The sequence below is a fragment of the Bombina bombina genome, chromosome 1 (genome assembly GCF_027579735.1).
Source record: "Bombina bombina isolate aBomBom1 chromosome 1, aBomBom1.pri, whole genome shotgun sequence".
Lineage (NCBI taxonomy): Eukaryota > Metazoa > Chordata > Amphibia > Anura > Bombinatoridae > Bombina > Bombina bombina.
The window spans coordinates 887648529-887662053 of NC_069499.1; the positions used below are offsets into that span (position 1 = coordinate 887648529).

At 37.0% G+C, this 13525-nt stretch overlaps 1 protein-coding gene across 2 annotated transcripts in view; it reads right to left on the bottom strand.

Moving 5' to 3' along the window:
* ZNF423 (zinc finger protein 423) overlaps positions 1-13525 on the bottom strand; it is a 465949-nt gene that overhangs the window by 409148 nt on the left and 43276 nt on the right. For both annotated transcript variants that reach the window (XM_053699543.1, XM_053699542.1), the window contains exon 2: positions 683-736. In XM_053699543.1, coding sequence (XP_053555518.1) covers positions 683-736 — 54 coding nt within the window. The remainder of the gene's footprint in view (positions 1-682; positions 737-13525) is intronic.

Below are 13525 nucleotides of genomic sequence, written 5' to 3' on the forward strand. Positions count from 1 at the left end.
CAGAGGTGGCAGACTGTTTAATCCATGATGAGTGACAAGTCATCACACTCCAACTGAACCCACGTGGACAGGTTCTCTAGCTGAGAGCATTGTCCACCTGCATCTTATTTTTCTTACAAATCCATGATAAAGGGGACATTTTTAAGTACACGAATTGCAGCCAATACAACCAAGAGACCAGAGAAGGAATGAAAGCAGATTTGTTTTGAGAGCAATCCTGGGCACTTCTCACATAGGTTCACCACCCTTGAGCTAGGGGAATACTGGATGGATGGATGGATAGAAGAAGGGAAATACTAAAATATTTGTGTTCTTGGGTGTTACAGCAATAAAATGCAGTGATTTGCAATGCAATGTATCCCTCTGTAGCAACAAAACAGTTTACAAAAAAAAAAAAGAAGAAATCTGTAAAGACCAGAGAGGGGAATGAATGAGCAGAGCACAAAGTGAGCATAGACCAGAGGAAGCGCATAAGCGCACAAATGTATCTAGGGATTGAAAGGGCAGAAGGATGCGCAACCAGAGGGGCACATCAAACAGACATCTAGAATGGGGGTTTGCACTAGTAACTGTAATAAATAAGTAAGGGGGGAAAGCAGACCACGGCAGTGAAAGCCACGTGTATATGCAGATCTCACTATCCATCAGTTTGCATTATATAGGAGGGTAAAAAGTTGCCTACCTGTCTGGTTCACAGCAGACTCCCAGGTCAGGGGAAAGTTTTCTGAATCTTCCACTGAAAATAAATAAATGAATAAAAGTTACAATCTAAGAGAAAAGAAAGAATTGCAGTTTCCTGAGATGGCTGGTGCCTTCCTCCTGCACACAGAGATAGATGTTTATGGTATTATTATCGGTTATTTGTAGAGCGCCAACAGATTCCGCAGCGCTAATGTTTTCACAATATTTGCAAGCCTAACTCATTAATAAACCCATTTACCAAACAGCACATGCAATTTAATATAAAATAAACATTTTAAACCTCAATGTCAAGAAGAGAACTAGAGATGGCCCGAGGAGGGGGGGGGGGGGGGAATCAGAAATAAATACACCTCATAAAACTTTGCAAATGATCTTAGAATCAGTTATGTGAACTTAAGACATTTAACCCCTTAATGAGGGTACGTCGCTTGGTCTTTCTATGGGGATTGTTTTCTCAATAGCGCTGTCTCGCCGCAAGCGGCAAACCCGCACTATTTTAGCAAGCCTGCAGGAGGGAGGGTTTAATAGTGCGGTCTTGACCCGAGCTATTATTAGAAGACAAGCCCTTAACGACCAGCGACGTACATGTAACGTTGTGGTCGTTAAGGGGTTAAAAGGAACATTCTAGTGTAAAACTATAATGCTGTTTTTTTTATTAGATAGGTTTGTTTAAAAGTTGTTTTCCTGTGCCAGTCCAGGTAAAGCAACAGCTGGTGAGCAAGTAAAAAGCATGCATACATGCATATGGTCCCGGCACTGGCTGTATCCTCATCTGGAACCGAGTACAGGGGTTACTGGAGTGTTTAACGAAGGAAAGTAAACACGTTGTTATTACAATAGCCAAACTCCATCCACCCCTTGTCTTATTTGGTGGAGCCAATGCAGACGTTCTACTGAAGAAAACAGGTTAGCCACTGTCATTATGTTAACAAATTGTGCTTTGTTATGCAGTATCTTATCTAATCATCTTTGCTGAAGCCAAGGGACAGATATGTGGCAGGGTTGGGCTTGTGAAGCCTGCCATATAGACTTTGAGTTTTTAGAACTATAAAAAAGACAATAAAGTAAAGGGGTGACATATAAAGTATATTGCAAAGCTGTTGTACTATGCATAGTTTAATAGAATCTATAAGAATCTCAAGGTGTTTACCATCCCTTTAAACCAACAGTTTTCAAACCTGTCCTCAGGCCTCCCTAAAAAGCCAGATTATCTGGATTACCTTGGGTGAAGGCGAGTTAATAATCATGATTCTTTCATCTGTGCTCCAGTTCAGATATCCTGAAAATCTGGCCCGTTAGGGAGGTCTGATGACAGGTTTGAAAACCCCTGCTTTACTATGCATTTAACACCTTTGCAAGTGTTAAAGGGACATGAAACCCAAATTTCATTTACGATTTGGATAGAGCATAAGATTTTAAAATAACTTTCCAAATTACATGGCTCACGCAATGCATTAAGCTAGCTCACAGTAGTGCATTGCTGCTTCCAACAAAGGATGCCAAGAGAATGAAGCAAATTAGATAACAGACGCAAATTGGAAAGTTGTTTAAATTGTATTCTCTATCTGAATCATGAAAGAAAAAAATGTGTTTCATGCCCCTTTAAACACATAACAAAAGAAAGGAATTTATTTAAAATGAAAATGTGCCATAATTTTTTTTTTTCTTTTACATACAAATGCCCTTCTAAAAGAATCATGTCTATCATGATTTAGAAAGAGCAAGCAGTTTTAAACTACATTCCAATTTACGTCTATTATCTAATTTGCTTGATTCTCTTGAGATCCTTTGTTGAAAACCATATCTAAATAGGCTCATTAGCTGCTGATTGGTGGCTGCACAGAGAAGCCTCGTGTGATTGACTCACCCATGTGCATTGCTATTTCTTCAACAAATGATACCTAAATAATGATGCAAATTAGATAATAGACGTAAATTGGAATGTTGTTTAAAATTGTATCCTCTATCTGTATCATGAAAATAATATTTTTGGGTTTATGTCCCTTTAAAGGACAGCTGGGGTATGCAACCATGGTAGAAACGACTAATAGGTAATGGAAATTACATTTATTTCTCTGCCCAACACCACCTTTTTGCTTTACGCTATTAACACACAGACCTCACCAATATCTAAAGTAACCATTTTATTTCCATTATTCCTTTGACTTTTCATATATTTATTTTAGCATATACATAGAAAACAGATTTTCTAAAAACTGCCCAAAACCACTTGACTCATACACCAGTATATAAAATAAAGCATTTTGCAAATCTAATTAACACGTGGAAAGAGGTACATTTTCTGTTGGCGTCTGGATGTGAAATTTATCGTCAGAGACTCAACGGACGGGTGTTCTAATTGACCAGGGCTACGTGGCGGACACTTACATGCACACCGCCTAATTGCTGTAATAATACAAGTACAGAAATCAAGGCGATTGCTGATGGAGAGCTGCAGGAAGCAGTTACTAATCAACCAGAGACATCGGACAAGCAGCGTCAGAGAAGAGAAACAGCTAGACAAGCGGCTGGGAAATTAGTGGTCAAAGGTAGGGCGTTTGGAGACCTTGCTAAACTCTTATTGGGATTATCACTGAGCCATCACAAGTAATTACTACAGCTAAAAATGTATTAGAGAGAATTTAGAAGATGTAACTATTGAAATGGTTAAAAATAAAAATGCTGGTCATTATTTTGAAGAGTTGATCATTCATAAAGGGGTTTTAAGGTAAAAATGAATCATTCCTGAACTGACCCACCCAATGAGAAAAGGTTCAAATAATGTATAACATCTATTTATAATATAATGTGGACTGTGTTCTCCCCCCCCTCCCACCAAAGCTTAAAGGGACACTAAAAAAAAGAAAAAAAAAAAAAAAAAGAAATGTGGGTTCAGATTCAGATAGAGCATGAAATTTTAATCAACTTTCTAATTTACTCCTATTATCAATACTTCTTTGTTCTCTTGCTATCTTTATTTTAAAAGCAGTAATGTAAATCTTAACAGCCAGCCCATTTTAGGTTCAGCACCATGGATAGTGCTTGGTTATTGGAGGCTGTCATTTACCCACCAATAAGCACTGGTGCTCAACCAAAAATGGGCCGGCTCCTATGCATTTTAAATAAAGAAAGCAAGAGAACAAAGAAAAATTTATAATAGGAGTAAATTAGAAAGTTGCTTAAAATTGCATGCTCTATCTGAATTATGAAACAAAAAATTCAGGGTTAGTGTCCTTTTAACACTTAATGACATGAAGATGCAGTACAAATGGTCTAATGCACTAGAGCATATCCTTATTGCACATGTATACCTATATGTTTAAGCCCCACAAAGGGCTTAAAGACATAGTTCAAATCTGAGCCAATCAGCGGTAGCATATGTAAGTAGCCCTGATTGGATTAACAACCATGTTCAGCTACGAGCAAGTACTGCATTGTGTGTCCAGAGCTGACGTTAACTAGGTGCTTAGTCCCTCTGAAGTGGGTAAACACTTATGTAAAGGCAAGAATAGTTTTGAATAACAGTAACGTGAAAATTATATGAAATTCATATTTCTGGTGCATAAATAAAGTTTTATTGGACCATAGCAACTCACGTTGGCAAAGCGTTAAAGGGACATTCCAGTCAAAATTTAAATGCACATAGATGAATTACATCTTTGAATAGAAACATATTTGCAATATTCATGTATTAGCAAAAATGCTTCTAGTAAAAGTTATCACTGTTTTAGTGTTAATATTTTTCGCTGCACGTGAATAGCTAGACATTGTTACTGCACTCACATTTAAATAATGCAGCTGCTCCGATCATCACTGGGGCTTGTATCATGTCAGCAATTAACACATTTAGTCATTTTCAGATGGTACAAGCACCTTAGGCTTTAAAATGCTGGTGCACGGTGCATACTTAAATAAACTTTTGAAACAGCTATAGCTTTTATTAGAAGCATTTTTGCTAATGCGTGTATTACTATATTGCTTCTGTTCATTACCGAAATGCACCCATGTGGTTTCCAATTTTGGCTGGAATATCCCTTTAAGTAGTTGACACACTGTGGTGCTCTCGTCCCTTTACACTGCTTTGCACACAATATACATCAACACAATATTCCCAATACAAAGGAAACCAAAAGTCAGAAAATTAGAGAATTTAAAATGGATTTGCATCACAAAATAATTTCTTTACAAAATAAAAAAAAATAAGAATTAAAATGAGGACGTAACCAAAGCAAGTGCCTGAGTGGCTTATTTGTTTGTTATACAGTTTAACTTTTGAAAATAAAAATTTGCAGAAATGTGTTTATTTTCTTGCTTTTTAAATACCTACATTGATGTTTCCTCTTACCAGAAAAGTCCAAATATTTACTGCCTGGCTATTTATAGAAAAATGTTTGAAGAAACCTACACCACACCAATTTCTTTTGCAGCATTACGTCCCTTTAATAAGGCAGATACAATACACCATGAAAGCTACCAGTTTGCTTACAGTTTCAAAAGTTGCAGTTTTTCTCAATTCCACTGAGTTTTTAATAACGTAATGAACTCTGCCATGTTGAAACTTAGATTCTCCCCTTATTTATCTCTTCTGCTACAGACAATTAGGGAAATATATAAAGACAGGCCATAAGAGAGAGTATGTAACAGACTAGTTACTTTAACAATCCTATAATCCAAAAAGCCATTGTTTGCACACTCTTCTATTGCCTGTTTTATATCGGTCTCTAATAGTCCTCAGCAGACTAGATAGCTAAGGTGAAAACCCTAGGTTACAACATGGCGGATTCCTTTACTTTTTGAAAACTAAACATTTACATTTATGTCTTCAATATTTAAACAACTAATATAATTTTAAAACAATGCATCTGTTTATTCTCAGGCTAATCTTTGCTTTGAATACATAATTATAGCTAGCATTTATTAGCTGTTTAATATCCATTTTATTAGCTAATTAATTATAAGGTATTGGTTTTAAAGTTTACCGGCATCTCAGACAATACATATCATGTTTCTGAAAAACAGCGATCAATTCTCTTTTACAAGATACATCCCAAACTTTACTGGAAAAAAACAAACAGTCCCCAAATAAATAAAATACAGAAATTGCCAGTGGTAATATTTTTATATTTAGGTTCTCTCTAGCTATCAGCTTTAAAGGAACATGAATCAGATAGAGCATGTGATTTTAAAAAAACTCTCTAATTTACTTCTATTATCATGTTTTATTTGTTCTCTTGGTATCTTTTGTTGAAAAGCAGGGACGTATGCTTATGAGCCGGATTGTTTCTGGATCACTATACGGCAACAGTTTTGTAAGAATGTTATCCATTGACAAGAGCACTAGATGACAGCACTATTTTGTGACATGTAGTGCTCTAGGCCCTAGGGGTCTACCTAGGTATCCCTTCAACACAGAATATTATGGGAATGATACACATTTGATAATAGAAGTAAACTGAATTATTGTTTAAATGGTATGCTCTGTCTAAATCACAGAAGAAAAATTTTCATATCCCTTTAATATATTTTATGCCCAGTGGAAGATGACAGCCATACAAGTCGCAAAAAATTGTATCTATCATGGCATGGCTTAATTTGACAAAATAATCTCACTATAAGTTAAAGGGACAGGAAACAACAAAAGTTTCTTTCATTATTCGAATAGAACATACAATTTTCAACAACTTTCCAATTTACTTACTAAGACTACTATTATAAAACATTTCTTAATTCTCTTGTTATTCTTTGCTGAAGGAACAGCATTGCACTACTAACAGATAGCTGAACATATCTAGTTATCCAATCACAAGAGACAAATGTGTGCAGGCACCAATCAGCAGCTAGCTCTCACTAGTGTAGGATATGTGCGTATTCTTTTTCAACAAGGGATATCAACAGAACAAAGCATATTTGAAAATAGAAGTGAATTTAAAAGTGTCTTAAAATGGCATCACTATTTGAATCATGCACGTTTAATTTTGACTTTACCCTCCCTTTATATTTGCTGTATTTTTTCTAACAGGAATTAAATAGGTCCTTTATAAAATATTGTATCAAGTATTCAATTAAAAATAATAAAAGGTCAAGTACTGACAAATCCCAGGAGTAAGATAGAGCCAGAATATCTATCAGAATTATATTTCTGTTCCCTACATATATTTCTACGGAAATAGCCTTTACTGGCACTTCTAAAAAAAAAAAAAAAAAAGTGCAATTTGCGCCTCAAGAATTCACTTGGTTCCTCACTAGTTGCAAACAGATTGTCAATCTCTGGTATAAAATAATAAATTGTTGCAAGAGATCTAAGAAGAGCTTTTTTCCCCCAAAGCTTAAAGGGACATTAAACACTAAATAAATGCTAGCTAGAATAATGCATTCAAAGAGGAAGATTAGTCTAAGAATAACATGTAGATGTATTTTATAAAGTTTCATTAGCTGTTTAAATAGTGACAAAATAAGTGTAGTTTTAGTGTCTATAAAACAATGGGAGCTGTCATGTTGAAACTTAGGTTACCTTCTCTGCTGTGGCCAATTAGGGACAGTTACAAATAGATCACTAGTGAGTGCAGCCAATGACTGTGTGGAATAGAACAGCGTTCTCCATTTTCATTTCTAACAGATTGAAAAGCTCACAATTTCAGAATGGAATTACAGGAAAAGGGGACAAAATAAATAATGAAAGTATATTGCAGACTTTTTATATGCGATTTATCATTTTATATTATACTCTCAAACTGTTTAATGACCCTTTAATTTGAAATTTTAAATAGTTGACATCAGTAATGTAAAATCATAACTGCATATCCATGCTTAGACATACTTTTACCTCATGAGGTTTCCATGAGGAAGGCAATATCATGTTACCCTAATTCAGGGTTCGACAAACCCAAGAGCCAGGTATCCACTGGCTCCTAGAATTTTACTCCTGGCTCCTATTTTTTTGGGTTATTCTCCATAAATATCCATATAGAAATACCACTGTCTGGCTCCCAAATTTGAAACAGATTTGTCGACCCCTGCCCTAATTTATGCACTTTGTTTACTGTGTTATCTAGCGGTAGAAAAAGAAGGGACCACACTCACACAATAAGGAAGTCACCAGAGGCTGAGGGAAGCCTATATATTTTACTAGGGGTTGGATGTAAAAAACACTAAAAGAACATAAGCCATAAATGTTTTCTCTTGCTATAGACTCCACATAAAAATATGAAACAGCAATATAGATTTACAAGTTAACTTCTTATCGGTTTTTAAATAAATCTTCATGCCATTTCAGCCTCTAGCAGTTAAGACTAGTCAATCAATCAACAAATATACAGGCATAAATGCTGTACACACGATTTGCCCCTGTGCATTACCAGTGGGTGCCGGTTTTCTTGTGGTAAGTGGGAGGCTAAGTAAGCAAAGCGTACACTCACATGCCAAGAATTACACTTAAAAGAGAGAATAGGCAGCCAGGGTTATGAAACAGACTGGGAAAAAAAAAATGTATTTATCTACTTAATTTTCCCCCCAGACTTATGTAGAGTCAATCTCAACAGAAAAAAATGTATAACTTATGTGTCCCTTTAAAAAAAAAAAAAAAGCATTCAATCTAGTCTTGATCCACTTATGTTGTAGGTATTATGGCATAAACTAAATAATTCTGACAAATAATAGAACACAGGATTTTAAAAAAAAATAAAAAAAATGTGCCACTGCGGAGAATTGTGTAATTTATTTCAGCAGAGAATATCAATATTGTAAAATCAGCCAACAGGGAAGTCACTGCATTAGATATTACCAGTATTGAAAACAATTTGAAAGAGCTGTTCTTGTTTATTAAAAATTGGAGACTGCAAGCGCAAATTACCAACAACATAAATAAATACAGAAATATTCAGGCGGCAAAGATTTTAAGTATATTTTTTTATTTTTTTTAACTAAAACTCCCAATAGTGCTTATGAAATAACAAATTTATTAGAAATTTCATGCAAAAATATATTTATTTATTTTTTAAGTAAAAGCTTTTTTATTATTATTTATACTGAAACTAGCTGGAATTCAGGTTTATGAACAAATCATACTGCAGTATATTTCTTTCATGTAATTAACAAGAGTCCATGAGCTAGTGACGTATGGGATATACATTCCTACCAGGAGGGGCAAAGTTTCCCAAACCTTAAAATGCCTATAAATACACCCCTCACCACACCCACAAATCAGTTTTTACAAACTTTGCCTCCAAGGGAGGTGGTGAAGTAAGTTTGTGCTAGATTCTACGTTGATATGCGCTCCGCAGCAAGTTGGAGCCCGGTTTTCCTCTCAGCGTGCAGTGAATGTCAGAGGGATGTGAGGAGAGTATTGCCTATTGAATGCAGTGATCTCCTTCTACGGGGTCTATTTCATAAGGTTCTCTGTTATCGGTCGTAGAGATTCATCTCTTACCTCCCTTTTCAGATCGACGATATACTCTAATATATACCATTACCTCTGCTGATTCTCGTTTCAGTACTGGTTTGGCTATCTACTACATGTAGATGAGTGTCCTGGGGTAAGTAAGTCTTATTTTCTGTGACACTCTAAGCTATGGTTGGGCACTTTATTTATAAAGTTCTAAATATATGTGTTCAAACATTTATTTGCCTTGACTCAGAATGTTCAACTTTCCTTATTTCCAGACAGTCAGTTTCATATTTGGGATTATGCTTTAATTATCATATTTTTTCTTACCTCAAAAATTTGACTTTTTTCCCTGTGGGCTGTTAGGCTCGCGGGGGCTGAAAATGCTTCATTTTATTGCGTCATTCTTGGCGCGGACTTTTTTGGCGCAAAAATTCTTTTCAGTTTCCGGCGTCATACGTGTCGCCGGAAGTTGCGTCATTTTTGACGTTATTTTGCACCAAAAGTGTCGGCGTTCCGGATGTGGCGTCATTTTTTGGCGCCAAAAAGCATTTAGGCGCCAAATAATGTGGGCGTCTTATTTGGCGCCAAAAAATATGGGCGTCGCTTTTGTCTCCACATTATTTCAGTCTCATTTTTCATTTGCTTCTGGTTGCTAGAAGCTTGATGTTTGGCATTTTTTTCCCATTCCTGAAACTGTCTTATAAGGAATTTGATCTATTTTGCTTTATATGTTGTTTTTTCTCTTACATATTGCAAGATGTCTCACGTTGCATCTGAGCCAGAAGATACTACAGGAAAACCTCTGCCTGCTGGATCTACCAAAGCTAAGTGTATCTGCTGTAAACTTTTGGTAGCTATTCCTCCAGCTGTTGTTTGTATTAAATGTCATGACAAACTTGTTAATGCAGATAATATTTCCTTTAGTGATGTACCATTGCCTGTTGCAGTTCCCTCAACATCTAAGGTGCAGAATGTTCCTGATAACATAAGAGATTTTGTTTCTGAATCCATAAAGAAGGCTTTGTCTGTTATTTCTCCTTCTAGTAAACGTAAAAAGTCTTTTAAATCTTCTCTCTCTACAGATGAATTTTTAAATGAACACCATCATTCTGATTCTTTGGACTCTTCTGGTTACGGCCCTCATTCCAGTTCAGCTGGTAGGGGGCAGGTTACGTTTTTTCAAAGAAATTTGGATCAATTCTGTTCACAATCTTTGGATTCAGAACATTGTTTCAGAAGGGTACAGAATTGGTTTCAAGATGAGACCTCCTGCAAAGAGATTTTTTCTTTCCCATGTCCCAGTAAATCCAGTGAAAGCTCAAGCATTTCTGAATTGTGTTTCAGATCTAGAGTTGGCTGGAGTAATTATGCCAGTTCCAGTTCCGGAACAGGGGATGGGGTTTTATTCAAATCTCTTCATTGTACCAAAGAAGGAGAATTCCTTCAGACCAGTTCTGGATCTAAAATTATTGAATCGTTATGTAAGGATACCAACGTTCAAGATGGTAACTGTAAGGACTATATTGCCTTTTGTTCAGCAAGGGAATTATATGTCCACAATAGATTTACAGGATGCATATCTGCATATTCCGATTCATCCAGATCATTATCAGTTCCTGAGATTCTCTTTTCTAGACAAGCATTACCAATTTGTGGCTCTACCGTTTGGCCTTGCTACAGCTCCAAGAATTTTCACAAAGATTCTCGGTGCCCTTCTGTCTGTAATCAGAGAACAGGGTATTGTGGTATTTCCTTATTTGGACGATATCTTGGTACTTGCTCCGTCTTTACATTTAGCAGAGTCTCATACGAATCGACTTGTGTTGTTTCTTCAAGATCATGGTTGGAGGATCAATTTACCAAAAAGTTCTTTGATTCCTCAAACAAGGGTAACCTTTCTGGGTTTCCAGATAGATTCAGTGTCCATGACTCTGTCTTTAACAGACAAGAGACGTCTAAAATTGATTACAGCATGTCGAAACCTTCAGTCTCAATCATTCCCTTCGGTAGCCTTATGCATGGAAATTCTAGGTCTTATGACTGCTGCATCGGACGCGATCGCCTTTGCTCGTTTTCACATGCGACCTCTTCAGCTCTGTATGCTGAACCAATGGTGCAGGGATTACACGAAGATATATCAATTAATATCTTTAAAACCGATTGTTCGGCACTCTCTAACGTGGTGGACAGATCACCATCGTTTAATTCAGGGGGCTTGTTTTGTTCTTCCGACCTGGACTGTAATTTCAACAGATGCAAGTCTCACAGGTTGGGGAGCTGTGTGGGGATCTCTGACGGCACAAGGAGTTTGGGAATCTCAGGAGGTGAGATTACCGATCAATATCTTGGAACTCCGTGCAGTTTTCAGAGCTCTTCAGTTTTGGCCTCTTCTGAAGAGAGAATCGTTCATTTGTTTTCAGACAGACAATGTCACAACTGTGGCATACATCAATCATCAAGGAGGGACTCACAGTCCTCTGGCTATGAAAGAAGTATCTCGAATTTTGGTTTGGGCGGAATCCAGCTCCTGTCTAATCTCTGCGGTTCATATCCCAGGTGTAGACAATTGGGAAGCGGATTATCTCAGTCGCCAAACGTTGCATCCGGGCGAATGGTCTCTTCACCCAGAGGTATTTCTTCAGATTGTTCAAATGTGGGGGCTCCCAGAGATAGATCTGATGGCCTCTCATCTAAACAAGAAACTTCCCAGGTATCTGTCCAGATCCCGGGATCCTCAGGCGGAGGCAGTGGATGCATTATCACTTCCTTGGAAGTATCATCCTGCCTATATCTTTCCGCCTCTAGTTCTTCTTCCAAGAGTAATCTCCAAGATTCTGAGGGAATGCTCGTTTGTTCTGCTAATAGCTCCGGCATGGCCTCACAGGTTTTGGTATGCGGATCTTGTCCGGATGGCATCTTGCCAACCATGGACTCTTCCGTTAAGACCAGACCTTCTGTCTCAAGGTCCTTTTTTCCATCCGGATCTGAAATCCTTAAATTTAAGGGTATGGAGATTGAACGCTTGATTCTTGGTCATAGAGGTTTCTCTGACTCCGTGATTTATACTATGTTACAGGCTCGTAAATCTGTATCTCGAGAGATATATTATAGAGTCTGGAAGACTTATATTTCTTGGTGTCTTTCTCATCATTTTTCTTGGCATTCTTTTAGAATACCGAGAATTTTACAGTTTCTTCAGGATGGTTTAGATAAGGGTTTGTCCGCGAGTTCTTTGAAAGGACAAATCTCCGCTCTTTCTGTTCTTTTTCACAGAAAGATTGCTATTCTTCCTGATATTCATTGTTTTGTACAAGCTTTGGTTCGTATAAAACCTGTCATTAAGTCAATTTCTCCTCCATGGAGTTTGAATTTGGTTTTGGGAGCTCTTCAAGCTCCTCCGTTTGAACCTATGCATTCATTGGACATTAAATTACTTTCTTGGAAAGTTTTGTTCCTTTTGGCCATCTCTTCTGCTAGAAGAGTTTCTGAATTATCTGCTCTTTCGTGTGAGTCTCCTTTTCTGATTTTTCATCAGGATAAGGCGGTGTTGCGAACTTCTTTTGAATTTTTACCTAAAGTTGTGAATTCCAACAACATTAGTAGAGAAATTGTGGTTCCTTCATTATGTCCTAATCCTAAGAATTCTAAGGAGAAATCATTGCATTCTTTGGATGTTGTTAGAGCTTTGAAATATTATGTTGAAGCTACGAAATCTTTCCGTAAGACTTCTAGTCTATTTGTTATCTTTTCCGGTTCTAGGAAAGGCCAGAAAGCTTCTGCCATTTCTTTGGCATCTTGGTTGAAATCTTTAATTCATCTTGCCTATGTTGAGTCGGGTAAAATTCCGCCTCAAAGAATTACAGCTCATTCTACTAGGTCAGTTTCTACTTCCTGGGCGTTTAGGAATGAAGCTTCGGTTGACCAGATCTGCAAAGCAGCAACTTGGTCCTCTTTGCATACTTTTACTAAATTCTACCATTTTGATGTGTTTTCTTCTTCTGAAGCAGTTTTTGGTAGAAAAGTACTTCAGGCAGTGGTTTCAGTTTGAATCTTCTGTTTATGTTTTTCATTAAACTTTATTTTGGGTGTGGATTATTTTCAGCAGGAATTGGCTGTCTTTATTTTATCCCTCCCTCTCTAGTGACTCTTGTGTGGAAAGATCCACATCTTGGGTAGTCATTATCCCATACGTCACTAGCTCATGGACTCTTGTTAATTACATGAAAGAAAACATAATTTATGTAAGAACTTACCTGATAAATTCATTTCTTTCATATTAACAAGAGTCCATGAGGCCCACCCTTTTTTGTGGTGGTTATGATTTTTTTGTATAAAGCACAATTATTCCAATTCCTTATTTTATATGCTTCGCACTTTTTTTCTTATCACCCCACTTCTTGGCTATTCGTTAAACTGATTTGTGGGTGTGGTGAGGGGTGT